Source organism: Lissotriton vulgaris, chromosome 5 (assembly GCF_964263255.1).
Source record: "Lissotriton vulgaris chromosome 5, aLisVul1.2, whole genome shotgun sequence".
NCBI classification, from domain to species: domain Eukaryota; kingdom Metazoa; phylum Chordata; class Amphibia; order Caudata; family Salamandridae; genus Lissotriton; species Lissotriton vulgaris.
This window is the reverse complement of record NC_141693.1, coordinates 1,910,930,457-1,910,949,913: the sequence shown is the minus strand read 5'-3', so window position 1 is coordinate 1,910,949,913 and position 19,457 is coordinate 1,910,930,457. Positions and strand designations below refer to the sequence as shown.

At 47.1% G+C, this 19,457-nt stretch overlaps 1 protein-coding gene across 5 annotated transcripts in view; it reads left to right on the top strand.

Annotated features, from left to right (window-relative positions):
* The first annotated feature begins 12,933 nt into the window (after positions 1-12,933).
* LOC147717698 (E3 ubiquitin-protein ligase TRIM39-like) overlaps positions 12,934-19,457 on the top strand; it is a 660,302-nt gene continuing 653,778 nt past the window's right edge. For all 5 annotated transcript variants that reach the window (XM_086924485.1, XM_086924487.1, XM_086924484.1 and 2 more), the window contains exon 1: positions 12,934-13,344. In XM_086924485.1, coding sequence (XP_086780611.1) covers positions 12,934-13,344 — 411 coding nt within the window. The remainder of the gene's footprint in view (positions 13,345-19,457) is intronic.

Below are 19,457 nucleotides of genomic sequence, written 5' to 3'. Positions count from 1 at the left end.
CCAGTATTGGGGTGTCTTTCATAGATTCACATGCTTGAATATATTCCCCGTCGTCGGAGTGGGAGTCCCACGGTAAATAAAATAGCAATAAATGCTAAATATATAATAATATATAATAAATATATATACATAATAAGGAAAAACCCAAAAAATGCATACAATAACCATCTGGTACCTAACCAAGAGTTTCCACATAGGAATGCATGGGGAAAAAGAAGTTCCAATGCAGCCTATCCTTGTCATTATGTTAGTCCAAACTGCAGCCAATCAGGCGCCAGCAGCCCTCTAGAACCTTCTCCTCAGAGCTCAAGCCCTCAGATTTTCTACCGCACGTCGTGTGTAAGGGAGTCTCCCTGAGCTCTGCTCAGTTTTCTTCTTCAAGTGTTCCAGTTTCTTCCAAAATGTCTTCAAGTAAGAAATCTCTCTTCAGAGCGTGTTCCTCTTGTGGAAAGCTGAGATTATATCATGATGACCCACACAGTAAGTGTATTTACTGCCTTTACCCGGACCATGATGTGGGTACCTGTAAACTCTGTAGAAAATTCTCAGAGAAAACTCAAAAGGACAGAGAAGGCCGTTTACTTGTCTGGCTTCAGAGGCTTAAAGACAAAGATAATGTGGTTTCTGACGCTGAAAGTCTGGGTTCAGGCCGTTCTCAAGCAGCTTCTAAACGTGGTAGTGTGCAGGAGGTGCCTTCGCCATTTCTTAAAAAGAGGAAAGTTTCCCTCACAATGGCCCCTGCGGTGTCTTCACCTTTGCCTACCACGTCTGGGCCCACGAGACAAAGCTCTCAGGCTCCTTCTGCTTCAAGATCCAGTATTTCTGTGAGGAAAACGGATTGGCCGTCGACGACGGGAGTTTCTACTCCGTCGACGAGAATGGTTGTCTCTGGTTCCAAATCGACGACGACAGTCACAACAACGATGGCCTCTGGATCGTCGTCAGCCTTAGCGTCGACGTCTTCATCGTCGATGAGAGTGGTTCTCAGCTCTAAGACTGTGCCTTCTGTGATTCCTATTTCATCGTCATCGACGAAAAGAGCTCACTCGTCGACGACCCGGTCGTCGTCGACTAGAAGTGTGAGGGCTTTGACTCCGTCTACGCTCTCGTCGACGAGCGCACCGTCGACGGCTATCCCGTCGACGAGGGGACCTATTCCATCTGCTCCGTCGACGACCGTTCCGTCGACGATGACTCCGTCGACGATGACTCCGTCGACGATGACTCCGTCGACGATGACTCCGTCGACGATGACTCCGTCGACGATGATGCCGTCGACGATGACTCCGTCGACGATGACTCCGTCGACGATGATTCCGTCGACGATGACTCCGTTGACGAAGACACTGAAAGTAAAGGTTCCGTCAACGAGGACTCCATCTATACCATTGAAGACTGCTCCGTCGACGGTCTCCTCGTCGACAATGGCATCAAAATCGATCCCATCGCAGAAGTCAATTGATGTCATGCCGTCATCGTGTACGCAGGACACTATTTCGACGCCGGCCTCTTCTTTTGTTACTATGCCTCTTTTGCCCTTGCAGTCCAGCAGACCACAGTTCGAGACTCTTGCAGAGCAAGAGATGATTAATCCTCCATCTCCGCTGTTTGCGACTGATTCTGAACAAGAATCTGATGGCCAAGCTCACAGTCTTTCGGACCTAAATATTAAGTGCCAAGAATTCAGTAATGACGAGGAAGAGGTTTATGATCAACATCAAACAACTCACACTCAGATTCCAACTGCGATGTTGCCTATCTCCATGATATCAAACCTCCAAAGTATGTTAGAAGACTACAATCGGCGTTTCCCACCAACGCCACAGCTTACAACGGCCCCACCAGTAGTGAATCCGGTTTCTAACCCGGTTCTGGCTCCTCCTCAACCAGCGTCTCCTGTAACTGTTCACCGTACTACATCGGTTCGTGTTCACACTACCATCTATCCAGAGGATGATGATGACGAGAATCCTCCAGAGCGTGAAGATGGTGAAGTTTCTGAAGTAGAAGAGGATGGTGAGGCACATTTGGCGGAGTGGGATGACTATCGTGCTCAAACACCATCTCCTTCTCAGGTGCCTGCAGCGGATTCTCCTCCAGTGGACATCGCAGGCTTCCACCAGTTAATGGATAGGGCAGCACAGCGTTTCAAATTGCCACGAGCACACCGAGAGGAAGATTGCTTCCTATACGATTTCAAAAACCAGCCCTTGAAACAAATCCACACAGTCCCGATTATAGATTTCATATGGTCTGAAGGGGAGAAGATAATGAAGACGCCAAACTCTCTACCAGCGCAGCTGCCAAGGTTGGAGAAGAAATACAAAGCTCCTTTAGGATCTCCAGCATGCCTTACAGGCCAACCTAAGCCCGACTCTGTCGTCACGCAGGCAGCTCAACGGGGTTCAAAGAATCCGGCATCTACGATCACTGCTCCTCCGGACCGTGAGGGCCGTCGCCTGGATGCTATTGGACGGAAATTTTCCTCCATGTCCTCTACTACAGTTCGAGTGGCCAACGCCATGGCCATTTTAGGCCGTTATGATCGCCAGGCTTGGGCTGATCTAGCCGCCTACATAGCGTTACTTCCAGATGTTTCCAAGGCAGAAGCACAGAAAATTCTGCAAGAAGGAGAGAGGACGGCAGAAGAACTTATCGATTGTGCAGTGGATGTCGCCTGCACCGGTTTTCGCCAGCTCGCTGGAGCAGCTGTTCTGCGTCGCCAGGGCTGGTTACGCTCGACTTCGTTTCGGCAGGAAGTTCAGGCACGAATCCTAGATATGCCATATGACGGCGAGTCATTATTTGGAGCGCATATTGATGAGGCGCTACAATCCATTAAAAAGGACACGGACACTGCACGTGCTTTGGGTACCCTTCAGTTTAGAAAACAGCCCTTTCGGGGTGCTCGAGGACGTGGCACTACGTCCACTTTTCGTGGAGGAAGCAGTCAATACCGGTCCTTCAACCAAGGTAACCAGCGTTACACCGGTAACCGCCAGCAGTCGTCCCGTCAGCAGCCTGCCAGGACTTACAGAGGGAAGTCTAATTTCAGAGGTCAATCCAACAAACGCCAGTGACTCCTCGGTCGAACGGAGGATTGGAGGTCAAATCTCTCTGTTTGGTTCTCAATGGTCCTCCATTACTACGGACCGTTGGGCACTCGACATTGTGAAGAGAGGCCATGCATTGGAATTTGTCGAGGTACCTCCTCCAACGCCACCTTCCGGACCGCCACCTCCGCACCTCAAAGAACTATTTCATCAGGTTCGCCTTCTCCTTCTAAAGGGTGCGGTGGAGGTTGTGCCAAAGTCGCAGAGAGGGAAGGGGTTTTATTCCCGTTTTTTCCTCGTCATCAAAAAGAACGGAGAATGGAGACCGATACTGGACTTGAGAGCACTCAATCATTATCTCAAGGACCAGACCTTCCGTATGCTCACGCTTACAGAGATCTTGCGTTTGCTCTCAGTCGGAGATTTCATGACTACCATCGATCTCCGGGACGCCTACTTCCATGTCCCAATTCTAGCGGCGCATCGCAAGTTCCTGCGTTTCAAGGTGGGGCACCTTCATTTCCAATTCCGGGTCCTTCCATTTGGCCTCCGTTCAGCCCCCCGAGTCTTTACAAAAATGTTGGCTCCAGTCATGGCTTTTCTTCGTCTTCAAGGCATCCAGATATTCCCATATCTCGACGACTGCCTTCTGAAATCACATTCCCGTGCACAACTTCTACATCATACTGCAATCTGCCAGACAGTATTCCGTTCCTTGGGTCTGTCCATCAATCTGGAGAAATCTCAATTGCAACCAACAACTTGCAAAGATTTTCTAGGGGCAACATTGGACACCACCCTGACCAAAGCATTTGTTTCCCGGGAACGTCAACAGAGGATCCTCCGGCTAGTATCGCTACTTCTCGCAAAGAAGTGCGTTTCAGTCCGCTTGTTGAAGTCTTTTTTGGGGATGGCTTCGTCATGCATCGCTCTTGTCCCTCATTGCCGACTACGAGCGCGACCTATCCAACAGGCTCTGGACAAGCAGTGGCGTCAGGTCACCGGTTCCTTCAACGATCAGGTCTCCATCACCATTCCCATGAGAAAAGCGCTCAAATGGTGGTCACAACCTCACCAACTAGCAGCAGGCACGTCTTTTCTGTCCAACACCCCAGATCTAACGCTGACGACGGATGCCTCCCTGGAGGGCTGGGGAGCTCACCTCCAAGACCTGTCCGTGAAAGGGAAATGGACCTTCCATCAAAGGACCTGGCACATCAACAAGTTGGAGCTGATGGCTATCTTTCTAGCCCTGAAATCATTTCAACCAGTGCTGCAGGGAGAGTCAGTTCTAATACAAACGGACAACACGACCTGCATGCATTATATAAACAAGCAGGGCGGAACAAAGTCTCCGGTGTTGTCCCGCCTGGCAGAAGCGATTTGGGACTGGTCCATCAATCATCAAATCCAAATCACGGCAGTACATCTTCCAGGTTTGTCCAACCTCCTGGCGGACTCCCTCAGCAGATCTCGATCATCCAACCACGAATGGGAACTCCACCAGCCAACACTCGAGATGGTCTTTCACCGTTGGGGAAACCCTGCAATCGACCTCTTTGCGACTCCAGAGAACCGCAAATGCCCCGCTTACGCAAGCTGGCATCCCCACAAAGGGTCCCAAGGCAATGCCCTTCTGATGGATTGGTCGAATCTCTTCGCCTACGCTTTTCCTCCGATCCCTCTAGTACCTCGCGTACTTTGGAAGATGCGGAGAGAGCCTTGTCACATCCTGCTGATTGCCCCCAGGTGGCCACGACAGGCATGGTTCTCAGAGCTGCTACTCCTGTCTCAATGCAAACCCATTCTTCTTCACCCTCGAATGGATCTTCTCTCCATGAACAGGGGTCAAATCTACCATCCGGACCCCTCTTCCCTGAGCTTGTCAGCCTGGAACCTGAGCACTGTGAATTTGCACATCTAAGCATCCCTCAAGAGTGTCGTAACATCCTCGCTCAGGCCAGGGCCCCATCAACTATAAAAACCTATAAGTTGAAGTGGAAACGCTTTTGCCACTGGTGTGCAGACGCCGGAGTACATCCTTTGCGTGCCACGCCCGCTGAGCTTCTCCCTTTCTTTCTCCATCTGGCTCAGTCGGGTTTGTCACACGCAACTTTAAAAGTTTTTCTGGCGGCAATCTCACGCTTCCGCCATGATGGCTCCGCCTCCTTATGCTCATCCAGATTGATACGTCAGTTCTTCAAAGGACTTCTTCGGACTTTTCCACCAGTTCGACGTCCTCCTCCAGAGTGGCGCCTCAACATTGTACTTTCACAATTAATGTCTGCTCCGTTTGAGCCAATTCATAGCGCAGATCTCAAGTATGTCACCTGGAAGGTTGCGCTGTTACTCGCACTGACGTCCTCACGTCGAGTGAGTGATATGCATGCTTTCACAATTAAACAGCCTTTTCTACAGTTCAAACCGGATTCTGTGCTTTTACGCACTAACCCTACTTTCCTTCCAAAAGTGCCGTCAGACTTCCATATTAATGAGCCTGTTATACTGAAGTCTTTCTTTGCCAATCCGCAATCACCTGCGGAACAACGCCTGCACTCTTTGGACATTAAGAGATGTTTAAAGTTCTACATCAGCAGAACGGCCCAGTTCCGAAAATCAGATCAGCTCTTCGTGGCCTATGGCCGTTTTCAAAAAGGGCGACCAGTCACCAAACCTACAGTAGCCCGCTGGGTGGCCTCGGCGATTGCTTTCTGCCATCAGAAAGCGGGAAAGCCTTTACAGTCTGCAGTGAGAGCCCACTCTACCAGGTCTGTGGCCTCTTCGACTGCACTCTTTGCCGGAGTTCCATTGCATCAGATTTGCAGAGCTGCCACGTGGTCCAGCAGGCACACGTTCACGAAGCACTACAATCTGGGTGCCATGGCCGAAGGGGATACCGCAGTGGGACAAGCTGTGCTCCGGAATCTTTTTCAATAAGGTGAGCCTCTGTTCTACCCTCCTCCTATGGTTTCCAGTCTTGTGCATGTCTTCTTTATGTATACATACAGTTTTCTGACTTCCGTGACATGGATTTAATCCTGTTGATTTTAACCTGTTGTGTATACATTGCATCCTGGAAACTTTGTGTACGGATACGGACTGCTTACTATTCTATATTCAAGCATGTGAATCTATGAAAGACACCCCAATACTGGAGAAGAACAATTGTTACTTACCTGTAAACAGGTGGTTCTCCAGTATTGGTGTCTTTCATAGATTCACATGCGACCCTCCCATCCTCCCCTCAGAGGCTCGCTTCTCCTCATAGACTCTGTGGTCACTCTTGTGCTACGAAAATCTGAGGGCTTGAGCTCTGAGGAGAAGGTTCTAGAGGGCTGCTGGCGCCTGATTGGCTGCAGTTTGGACTAACATAATGACAAGGATAGGCTGCATTGGAACTTCTTTTTCCCCATGCATTCCTATGTGGAAACTCTTGGTTAGGTACCAGATGGTTATTGTATGCATTTTTTGGGTTTTTCCTTATTATGTATATATATTTATTATATATTATTATATATTTAGCATTTATTGCTATTTTATTTACCGTGGGACTCCCACTCCGACGACGGGGAATATATTCAAGCATGTGAATCTATGAAAGACACCAATACTGGAGAACCACCTGTTTACAGGTAAGTAACAATTGTTCATATAAGGGACAAAATTAAGTTGTCAATACAGTGTCCATAGGAAAAAGAGAACATACCTGCTGAAGATGGTCTGCACTCCCTAGGGAGAAAAGAGAGAAAATGGACGAGTACTGATTTCTTTTTTGAGAGTCACTGAGCTGCTAATGAGGGATACATGTTTCCTGACTGATGGCATGATAGATTGGCCTATATTGAGCCACTAGGCAGCCACATATTCAACAGAGAGTGGCTTGAGAGAGCAGAACAGGCACAATGCACTCTGGCGTGTTGTGCTGGATTATTAATAACTTATGAAGTACCTCCTGCACCAAATGAGACCTTCTTGGTGCTAAACCTAAAAGAGAACAACTTAGAAGGAAGTAAAAAGCGATGTCTTTAGCAGTTTGGTGGAAGCAAAATAACAGTAGATTCAGAGCAGAGAATCCATATACTGAATTGAGTCCCTTGGCTCATTCTTATTTATGAGCACTTTCTGTAATACTCTCGCTGTTTGTAAAGCACTGATGGACAAATCACCTCAGTGAAACCCAATGAACCGATACATTTCAAAACCATTCACCAACACCATCCGTACATACAAAAATACTTCCTGATAAATCAAACGCATAAATATGTTTACCATTACAAACCATGATTAACCATTATTAAACAATTATTTGGATAAAACAATTTTTTTCACTCACCAAGCACAACTTGACAATGGAAACCCCAATATAAACATCTGCTAATAATGGAGGTGAATATAGACCAGCAGTTGTCAGTAAACCAGTGTTAAACGGTTTATGCTCTCTCCGTGAAACAAGGTAAAATTTAGCATATACCCAATTGGCAACTTTAATTTACTTGTAAGTCGCTAGTAAAGTGGAACTCTGTGTACTCGAGGCTACAAATTAAATGCTACTTGGGGGTCTGCAGCACTTTTGTGCCGCCCACTTATATAGGAAGGCACCTTTTAAGAGCATCCATGGAGCGAGGGCAAACAGTAGTGCATGTCTCTGTATAATTTATTTATTTATGCATTTTTATAAAGCACAGACTTTACCCGAAGGTGTCAGAGCACTGTGCAATAGACCCAGTTATGTTACATGAGAGAAATGTTACAAAATGGAACCTACGAAAATAGCAGGACACAGAACCAAACACAGCAGGCAAGGAATGTTCAAAAAATAAATAAATATTAAAAATGTACAATGACTAACGAACTTCCTGGCGGGGTCTGAGAATGAAGGATTAGTTCTGAAAGTGTCTTTGGAATAGAAGAGATTTGAGGTCCGCTTTGAAGATCCGGATGGAGGTGGTGGCGCGGAGCAATGGAGGAAGCAAGTTCCAGATTTTCACCCCATTACCAGAGAACGATTGAGCCATCAATTTTTCCCTTTTGAAGGAGGGGGGCTCAAGCAGAAACGTTTCCGCATTCCGCGAAGGTCTCAAGCCTCCAGACAATTTCAGTTTTTTCGCCAGATAGCGAGGGGAGGAAGAGTGCAAGGTTTTGTGGGTGATGCAAGCCGTTTTGTAAGTAGCTCTAGCCTCGATGGGAAGCCATCAGAGAGAAGACAGGATAGGAGTGATGTGGTCACTTCGTTTGGACCCTGAAATGAAGCGAGCTGCTGAATGGAGGATGGATTTGAGGGGGGAGAGGTGAAATTTGGGAAGGTTGTTCAGAAGAGAATTACAATAATCCAGTCGAGAAAGAACTAGCAATTGGACCAAAGTCTTTAGGTCTTTCTCCGGGAAGAACCGACGAATCCCCCAGAGAAGGCGCAGCTGATAACGTGCGTTCTTGGCAATGGAGTTGATGTGTGGGATTAGGTTGAGTCCTGCAGGTTCTAACAGGCCGCCTGCCTCTTGCCCTGTTCATCACACTTGGAGTGCCTTGTCCAGTCATCTGAGTATAGGAATATCTGGTGACCTTATCCAGTCCAGTCCAGGTTTTGCGGAGGATCTGTGGTGCGCGCGAACGGAGTAGCAGAGGCAGGCAGGCAGCAGCTGACCGCAGGAGACTGGGACTGCAGCCCGCGAACGGAAAGAGGCCTGTGAACCTGCGACCTGCCCAGAAAGGTTCGAATTGGTGCAGGGATTTGCCGGAGCCGCACGGAGCTGCACAGACCCACGGGGGGCCGCGGGGGCCGAGTAAAACAACTAGCGTGGTGAGTGAAGCAGGGGGAGTGGGCGGCACCTTTGGTGTGCAGCCCGTGCTGCCCACGTAGTCTCTGGGTGCCCCTGGGTGCCCCTTTCCAACTACAGACGTCCTGATTCTGTACGCTCCCGGCCTCTATGCCCTGGAATAGACAATAGGCGAGCCTGACTCTGGAGGGAAACGCCCAGAGTGTACATTCCGCCGCTCTCTGTGTCAGCTATTCACAGCTACTGAGGCCGGAGCTACTGAGCTGTCCGTTGCGGTTGGAGCCTCGGGAGCTCCGGGAGTCAGAGTGATCTCTTTGTGGAACAGTTTGCTGCGGCTGTAGAGCCTACAACCGGAGCTGCCCTTTCTCTTTCTGTGCCCACCGAGGCTGGTGCCACGGAGCACCCTGCTGCGACTGGAGTCTCTAGGGGATACCATTGTGAGTCCGGAGTTGTTTTCCTACTGAGGCTGGTGCCACTGAGTAGCATGCTGCAGCGAAACTAGTGGTACACGAAGAATTGGGAAGTCAGTACCTATCTGATATATTTGCGTCAAGACCACTAACATGTTGGGTAAAATTGTGGTTAAACCAAGATATTCCGCTTACCCACTTGATTGTGAAAGACCTTGTATCTCATGATAACTCAATGTGTGTGCCCTGGCTAAAATACCAGAAATCTCATTTTCTGAGGCTTGGATGTTTGAATCTGTTTGAAAACCCTAGTGGGATAGTAAAGGGAGATGCGGCAGCAATTAAGCGGGCATTTTACATGGACAGGAGGGCCCAAAGAGAAGAGGGTGAGCTCATGAAACCTAATGTTAGGAAATATGTTATGTTAAAAACCTGTGACACCATGGAACTATATTTAACATGCTCCTTCACTTCTCATGAAAGATTTCTGCTGACGAGGTTCAGGTTTAATATTTTCTATCATCTTTTAATTAGACCAAAGTCGGACATTTTTAATAAAACTGCTGCTCCCTGTGGCTGCGACGTGAAGTCTCCACAGGATATGCTGCATTTTATATTTTTATGTAGGTTTTATAAATACCCATGCAAACGTTATCTTGTTACCCTTTTAAAGAAACTAAATTTTAACCAAATAAGACCAGCACTTATGTATCTACAGCTTTTGCACAGTGACAGTGTTCTTCAAGTCATAGAATTTTTTTAATTAACTGTGAAACTGAGAAAGTGCCTAGACCAGTGATTATACACCTCTGAAGGATGATGAGCTTTTTTACTGAACGATCATGTATCATGTTGTAAATCCAGTACTATTTGCACTTTATTTCTGATTTTGCCTACTTACTCATTAATGAAATATGTATAATATGTCTTTTTGTAACTGTGATGTTAACTATGAAATGTCTAATGTATTTTATCTGTGTACTTTTATGGATTGAAATATATCCGAAATAAAGTCTCTATTGAATTGAATTGAATTGAGTGCTACTTGATTCTAAGCGCTAGTTTTATTTTTAATAATTAAAAATTCTCTGGTTCCCTACATTGGATATTTGTTGTTTCGGTGTCATTTTAATTATAAAAATAGTTCCTATTTATATAGATTGGTGTTGGACTTTTATTGTTTGTTGTGTCTAACTTGTTTAATGTATTAGTGTTTTAAAATGCTTTACACACCTGTCTCCCAAGTTAAATCAGCCTGCTCGCAGTCAGCTACCATGGGTTGAGCAAGGGAATAATTTATTGAGACCTTGACTGGACCTTATATTGTGATTGAGGACATTGTACTAGTGGTAGGTACCCAACTATACTTACTAATAAACCACATTCCATCAGACCCACATAGGCTCACAAGTCAGTTCAGGCGTGAATGCTGACGATGACGCAGAGCCAAACTAGCACGCAGGAGTGCTACTCGAAAATTTCTGGATCCAGTCTGACACTCGGGGAATGTTCTAAGGTAAGGAATCTGCGACAAGAAGTTTCTATTTTGATATAGGTGCTTCATACTGGTGTGTGTGAATGGCAGGCTGCTGTGTTAGTCACCAGGCATTTTTTTAAGCACAGCACCAGCAAACCCTTAGTTCTGTGCAATCATATCAGTTCAATAAACTTCTTAAAACATGGCCACTTCTCCTGCAGTCTAAGACTGATACACAAGTTCACACTTTTGTAACAATAGCACAAAGATGCTGCTTTTTAGTGAATCCGTTATCATATATAAAAACGTGTGCCATAATATTAGTGAGAATAAGACTTCATATAAGGGACAAAATTAAGTTTTCAATACAGTGTCCATAGGAAAAAGAGAACATACCTGCTGAAGATGGTCTGCACTCCCTAGGGAGAAAAGAGAGAAAATGGACAGATAAATATTTATACCACATCATTCTGAGTACTGATTTCTTTTTTGAGAGCCACTGAGCTGCTAATGAGGGATACATGTTTCCTGACTGATGGCATGATAGATTGGCCTATATTGAGCCACTAGGCAGCCACATATTCAACAGAGAGTGGCTTGTGAGAGCAGAACAGGCACAATGCACTCTGGCGTGTTGTGCTGGATTATTAACCCCTTCGATGTGTCCGCTTTTTTTCCCGTGTGCGGCCGCCGGCCGAACACGGGCGGGCCATGACGAACCCCAGCCGTCATCAGCACACGAGCACCGTAGTGCATGACGGCTGGGGTTCGTCACCAGCATGGAAGGGGTTAATAACTTAAGAAGTACCTCCTGCACCAAATGAGACCTTCTTGGTGCTAAACCTAAAAGAGAACAACTTAGAAGAAAGTAAAAAGCGATGTCTTTAGCGGTTTGGTGGAAGCAAAATAACAGTAGATTCAGAGCAGAGAATCCATATACTGATATGAGTCCCTTGGCTCATTCTTATTTATGGGCACTTTCTGTAATACTCTCGCTGTTTGTAAAGCACTGATGGACAAATCACCTCAGTGAAACCCAATGAACCGATACATTTCAAAACCATTCATCAACACCATCCGCACATACAAAAATACTTCCTGATAAATCAAACGCATAAATATGTTTACCAATACAAACCATGATTAACTATTATTAAACAATTATTTGGATAAAGCAATTTTCACTCACCAAGCACAACTTGACAATGGAAACCCCAATATAAACATCTGCTAATAATGGAGGTGAATAAAGACCAGCAGTTGTCAGTAAACCAGTGTTAAACGGTTTATGCTCTCTCCGTGAAACAAGGTACAATTTGGCATTAACCCAATTGGCACCTTTAATTTACTTGTAAGCAGCTAGTAAAGTGGGACTCCATTAACTCGAGGCTACAAAGTAAATGCTACTTGTGGGTCTGGACCAAGGTCTTTAGGTCTTTCTCCGGGAAGAACCGACGAATCCCCCACAGAAGGCACAGCTGATAACGGGCGTTCTTGGCAATGGAGTTGGTGTGTGGGATTAGGTTGAGTCTTTTGTCAAGTATGACAGGAATTTAGCGCAGTCCACAATGATGGGTTTACTGTTGAGTAAAAACAGCTAATCCATCCAGGATTGAACAGGAGGGGGGAAGTGAGAGGTAGATAGGAAGAGGAATTCAATTTTGGAGGGATTGAGAATGAGTTGGTGTCTGTCACTGCAAGAACGGTTTCCAAAGTTGCTGCAAGCTGCCCTTGACTGCTGGTGTTCACTTGGTGGATGCACATTCCTGCTAGTGCACACATAGTGGCGGCCCCTTGGTACTGGCGTTCTTGCCTGAGGACTGAGGTCTCTTTAAAGGACATTCCATCACCGCCAGGCATCCTTCAAAGTGGATTATAAGGCTGCCCGAGGGTCAGCCCCACCCAGGGGGGTGCGGGTGTAGCCTCTGTCCTCCGGTTCTGGGAGGGGAAGCACAGCGGATGTAGTTGCACTTCTCCGCGGTTACACCCGGATTGTTATATTACAAGAGGGCGAGGCCAGTTCTAATCTCTCTCTGTAACTCTCCAGCGGCCTTCTGGACTTTCAGGGAAACGTGAGGCCTGTCAAAGTCCACACTCGGGCAGACCCTACCCCAGCTGCAGATAGACACTCCCACTTCTTAATCTTCTGGAAACTGAAAGCTTTTCAAAGTCCAGTGTCAGCGCCGAAGGAGGAACCGTATTCGTCCTTCTCTCTGTTCATGGCGACAGCTGCGCAGCTCCAGGGCATCCGAGACGAGGTCACTTGTTCCATCTGCCTGGAGTTGTACACGGACCCGGTGTCCATCAAGTGTGGACACAACTTCTGCCGCTTCTGCATCACTCATCACTGGGAGGATCCGTGGTCGGACCGCTCCTGTCCCCTGTGCAGGGCAGTATCCCGCAAAGGTAAACTGCGACCTAACAGGGAGCTGAAAAACATCGTGGAAATGTCCGGATTGAATTTATCCCCTGAGAACCGCCAAGACGAGCATCTGTGCCCCAAACATCAGCAGAAGCTGCAGCTGTTCTGTGAAGAGGATCACACACTCCTGTGCGTCATCTGCCGAGAGTCGAGGGATCACAAGGCACATACAGTGTATCCCATAGAGGAGGCTGCCGAGGAGCACAAGGTGAGTGTGTGATGTGTCATAACTACAGTCCATATGCCACACAGGCAACTCAGATTATTTGAAGTATTTATTGCATATTTATTTCTTGCATCAAATAGGTGTAGAGGATGAAGTGACAGGAGGGTAGCGCTCCAAGTTAGGGAAAAATTGAAGATGCACCTCTTCATAGAGCATTACCTGCTCTTCATCTCACTAGGCCCATTCCTTACTAACTTCTCTGAGTAATCTGACAGCATTACTGGCCTGGTTACTTACCAGCAATCTTCATTGTCTTATGTCTCTATTCTCACAGTCATACTTATGAGGTGATCCCACCTCATTCATAGGACCAAACCCAGGCCATAGGAATGAACATGGTATAATTCCACCCTCTAAGTGTGGTCTAAGTTATGGCCAGGCCCACACCTCTTCCTGAGCTACCAGGTTGTCTTCAGAGGCCAGCTGGAGGGGAGCGAGGGCCTTCCATACTGACTGTGATGAGCACTACGGACTAAAGATCTTGAAGTTTACCGGTAAGTAACCGGGGCATTATCATGGACTAAAGATGTTCAAGTTTAGGGGTAAGTAACTGGGGCACTATCCTCAAGTCCTCATCCCAGTCATTTACGTATGAGGACTACCAACAATAAACTGGCCGAAGAACCACACAAGTCACTATTACTGCCATAAACTCAACTATTAATAGTAAAAAACAAAGTAATAGTGAATATTACTCTAATAATACTTGTTACAAAACCTTGTGACCAAATTTATCCTCCCTCAATCCCACTCCCTGAAGTTTTTAATGTTTCAGTAAGCTATGAGGAGGGGCCCAGGTACCTGCTTGACAGATCTCTGATAAAGAAACCCCTTTCAAGTCAGCCCAAGAGGCTGCTACACCTCTTGTAGATCTGCCCTTGATATTCAATGATGGAATAACACCGGAAGCCTCATAAACTTTGAAATGGTTTATCTACCCCTCCTGAATGTAGTAATGCTAGCAGCTTTACATCCCTGGTTGACACTTCTGAAGGTGAAAATCAGTTCATCCATTTTCCTGAAGCTTTTGGTACAATTTAAGGCTATCAACACGACACTCTTTATTTCTAGAGAATGGTGAAGGGTTTCATCATAAGAAGAAGGTCAACCCTAGCAAGACTGAGTTGGTTCTGATCGCTAGGCTCACAAACCCTTGGAGTCCTATTTTCTGGCCCCCAGCCCTTGGTTCCCCCCCCCCCCCCCTGCCCAGTTAATTCCGTGAAGGGCCTCGGTGTCATCATCTCCAGTGACCTTTCGATGAGGCCCCAAATCAACTCTGTAACCTCGGCCTGCTTTTATCATCTTCGCAGAATTGGCAAAATCCGAAGGTTCCTATCCCCAGAGGTTCTCATCCTTGTAATCATGGCCCTGGTCACCTCACTTATCAATTATGCCAACTGTCTGTACGTGGGGATTCCCGCATACCACCTTCACCGGCTCCAGCTGGTACAAAACCAGGCTGCCAGATTGGTCTTTCAACAACCCAAGTACCAACACGTCATGCCCTTGTTGAAAAGACTGCACTGGCTCCCGGTAGCGTACCGCTGTATTTTCAAAATGGGATGCACTTTTTTCATATCCTTATCTGCTTCTGCCCCTGTCTATATCTCTCTCAGCCTTAACCGTCACGTCCCCTCACGGCACCTCAGGTCCTCTGCTCACAATCTCCTGATTACCCCCAGGTTCAAACGGAAGAGACACGGCGGTGCCTGCTTCTCTTTCCTTGCTCCTTCTACCTGGAACTCCTTCCCTCTTTCAATCCGGCTTACTCCGGATTACATCACCTTTCGTAAAAATTTGAAAACTCATCTGTTCCAATTAGCTCACGATTAGCCTGTACTTACCCACCTCCTCTCTCCACCTGTCCCTGAGCGCCATGAAACCAATTGGTGACCGTGCGCGGTAATAAGTATTTTTAACATAACATAACAAGAGGGATAGGGAAAAAAGAAGGAAGGAAATATTCCTGGTTCCTATGGCCAAAGAGGGAACCTCTGTTAGGAAACCAGGGTCAGTTCTCAAAACGATTCCATCTTTTAAAACCTTTTAACCTGGAGGTTTACACAACAAAGCACTTCATTCACCAATCCTCCTCTGTAATGATCTGGCTATCAACAATACCACCTTTAATGTGAGCCATAGATAAAGTTTCCAAAGGGAAGCTTTGCAAGACTTTAAAGACCAAAGGTAATTCCCAGGGACTAACAAATGGGAGAATCATATATCTATAGATGGAGAAACTTCTCAGAAGCGTAAGAACTAAAGACCTAATTTAGAGTTTGCAGGACAACAAAATAACGTCAGAGGGTGTTCCTGCATGCCAACTTTGCGATGTCTGCCATCCCAGCAAACATTTCTTGCATTTACAAAAACGCAGTCACAGTGGTGTCTATAAATGCTTTGAAAGTTTGACAGATGGTTATGTCAACACGACGGAGTTGTACCTCAAACTTTCAACTTTATTTTGGTTTTCCAATAGAAGATCCTAAAGCAGGAGTCAACATTGCCACTGATAAACTTAGTATAACTATCAAACACATACTAAAATATTGTGCCAATTTCTCAAACAATTGGAGAGCTTTGTTTTTAAACAGCAGTTTTAGAAATCCTTCCAATGCATATAACATGATGACAATGTGGAAGGCGGTCTAGACTATTGGATTACTGAGAGTAGATGATAGCGAGATCCTTTCCTCTTCAGCACCACACCTTTCAATCTCCAAATCGAAAGAGATAAGTGAACTAGTAGAAGGGATTCCTGGTTCACTGGAGAAGAAGGAGACAATGAATCTCCCCAATGAGGACCTAGAGATATCGAGAAAAGCAGAGAGAATGAGGACCACTATAGCCAGAATGGGACCACCAACACCACGTCTGCCTTTTGTCTTTGAATCCTCAGGAGCAACTTGTGAATGAGGGAAGAAAGGCATAAAGAAGCTTGCAGGACCAATATTTTGTTAGAATATCCCTCCATGCACCTGTAGTTGGAATCAGAGTGACGAATCTCATCAGTCACTTGCCCTTGCTGTTAACTAGGAGCTCCTAAGTGTTGGGTGGCAGTGTCACCTTTAAACTGTGCCCACCACCTCCCACTGGATGGTCAACAGGGACCCTCAGCGATCAAAGGCCAGGTGCAGGGGACCATGCGCACAATCCACTCCGGCTTTCCATCAGACCCATTCCCGCACCACGACTTCAACAGAGCTAGCAGCTCCATCGCACCCCACCTGCGCAACGCCATCAATCTCTCCCTCGATATGGCGACCTTCCCAGAGATCTGTAAACACGCCGAGATCAACGCCCTACTCAAAAAACCTAAGGCAGACCCAGGAGACCTCAAGCACTCTCTGCCCCCCTTCCCGGACAAGGTCATCAAGAAAACCGTCAACAGACAGCTAACCTGATACCTCGAAGAAAACAGAATCCTGGACTATTCCAAGTCAGGGTTCTGCAGCAACCACAGCACCAAGACTGCCCTCATCGCCACCACCGACGATATCAGGACGCTGCTGGACAACGGCGAGACCGCAGCACTCATCCTCCTAGACCTCTGTGCTGCCTTCGACACCGTCTGCCATCGCACACTACGCGCACGCCTCCACTCCACAGGGATCCGAGACAAGGCTCTGGAATGGACCACCTCCTTCCTCTCTGTCAGAACCCAGAGCGTCCGCCTCCCCCATTCCATTCCAAAGCCTCCGAGATCATCTGCGGCGTACCCCAGGAATTCTCCCTCAGCCCGACGCTGTTCAACATTTACATGGCCCCACTCGCACACGTAGCCCGACAGCACAACCTCAACATAATCTCCTACGCCGACGAAACTTAGCTGATCCTCTCCCTCACCAGAGACCCCATCACCGCTAAAGCAAACCTCCACAAAGGAATGAAGGCCATCACCGACTGGATGAAGACCAGCCGTCTGAAGCTGAACTTGGACAAGACGGAGGTCCTAATCCTCGGCTCCAACCCTTCAGCCCGGGACGACTCCTGGTGGCCGACGGCACTGGGGGCAGCCCGACACCTACCGACCACGCACGCAACCTGGGAATCATCCTCAACTCAACGCTCTCAATGACAAAGCTTGTCAACGCCGTCTCCTCCTCCTGCTTCAACACCCTCCGCATGCTCCGTAAGATCTACAGATGGATCCCGACAGATACAAGAAAGACAGTCACCCAAGCCATCGTCAGCAGCAGACTCGACTACGGAAATGCCCTCTACGCGCAAGCCCTGACCAAGCTCGTACAACGCATCCAAAATGCCTTGGCACTACTGATCCTCAACGTACCACGCCACGGCCACATCAACCCCCCACCTGAGAAACCTGCACTGGCTCCCCGTCAACAAGAGGATATCCTTCAAGCACCTCACCCACGCACACAAGGGACTTCACAAGACTGGCCCAGCCTACCTCAACAGACGGCTCTCCTTCTACATCCCAAACCGCAAGCTATGCTCCGCCGACCTCTCACTCGCCACCGTCCCGCGCATCTGAAGAACAACCACCGGTGGGAGATCCTTCTCCCACCTCGCCACCAAGACATGGAACACTATCCCACTGAGCCTACGACAGACCCAAAACCTGCTGACCTTCAGGAGGATACTCAAGACCTAGCTGTTCGATCAGTAGCGCCTCCCACCGTCCCAGCGCCTTGAGACCCTCGAAGGTATGTAGTGCGCTTTACAAATGATTGATTGATTGATTGATTGGTGAGGGCTAAGTTGTTCGCTATGTTTAGGCTGAACTGTCCATGGGGCAGATCTGGGCTGTGCACAGCAGAAAAATCTCCCTACGCTGGGCCAATGCCAGCTGCCTGCCAGCAGCATGACCACAGAGAGCACACTGTGAGAATCACACAATGCTATTTATGTGGGGAGCATGGTAACAGGAAAACAAATCACAATGCAGCCACTGGCTGGGATAATCATTGCAGGCTTTCTGGTGATGATACAGAAGAGGGATGTATGTCGTTACAACGCATACTTTTACAACGCATACCTTTACAACACATTTTTTACACCGCAACATCCACTACAACGCATTCCATTACAACGCATGCCATTACAACAAAATCTTTGAAACTACCCTTACAACGCATTCCACTACAACGCATACTACATTTACAACACATACATTACAACGCATACCATTACATTGCATGTATGGATAGTGTAGGGGTACAAATTACTATTCTAACTCCAGGGGGTGCAAAGGTAGGGTAAGTGTTGGATAGTGTAGGGGATACAATTACTATTCTAACTCCAGGAGGTGCAACAGTAGGGTAAGTATTGGATAGTGTAGGGGTACAAATTACTATTCTAACTCCAGGGGGTGCAACAGTAGGGTAAGTGTTGGATAGTGTAGGTATGCATTGTAATGGTATGCGTTGTAATGACTACGTTGTAAAGGTATGCGTTGTAGTGGTATGCGTTGTAGGGACATGAGTTGTAATAGTTGCGTTGTAATGGCATGCGTTGTAAGGGATGTTGCGGTGTAAAAGTTTCGTTGTAAAGGTAGTGCGTTGTAAAAGTTGCGTTGTATGTGTTGTTTCCCACAGAAGAGCCCGATCCTGGCTGTTGTTTACATTCTGCAGTGACAGCAGATTCTGCCGGAAAACAACACTGATGAGGATTCAGCAAGTGTTGACAGCACGTCTCTCACCAGTGGTGCCAGTGGAGATTCAAACGACAGTGCTCAATCAACCCCAATCTTAAACCTTGAGGAGGAACTCGATTTTTTAGTCGAGGAAAGGTTAAGAACATTGCGACAGAGGCGAAGAAATGTAGCAACAACCGGAGAAACCAAAAAAGGCGGGAACAGAAGAAACAGCGCAAACGCAATCAAACCTCTGCAAACCATCAAACCGAAAAAGGTTTGGCAGAAGAGGAAGTAACAGACAATAAATCCATTGTCAACCTCTCGAGTGTGGATTTAACCAAGGCAGAAGAACAACTGCTCTCCCTTGGTTTGAATTACTGTCCATCACAAGCCTTCAACTACGCCACAACCCGGATTGACATCTACTGTTTCATAAGGAAATTTAAACAAAAAAAATTCTTTGCCCTTCAACAACTTAAGTCTAAAAAAGACT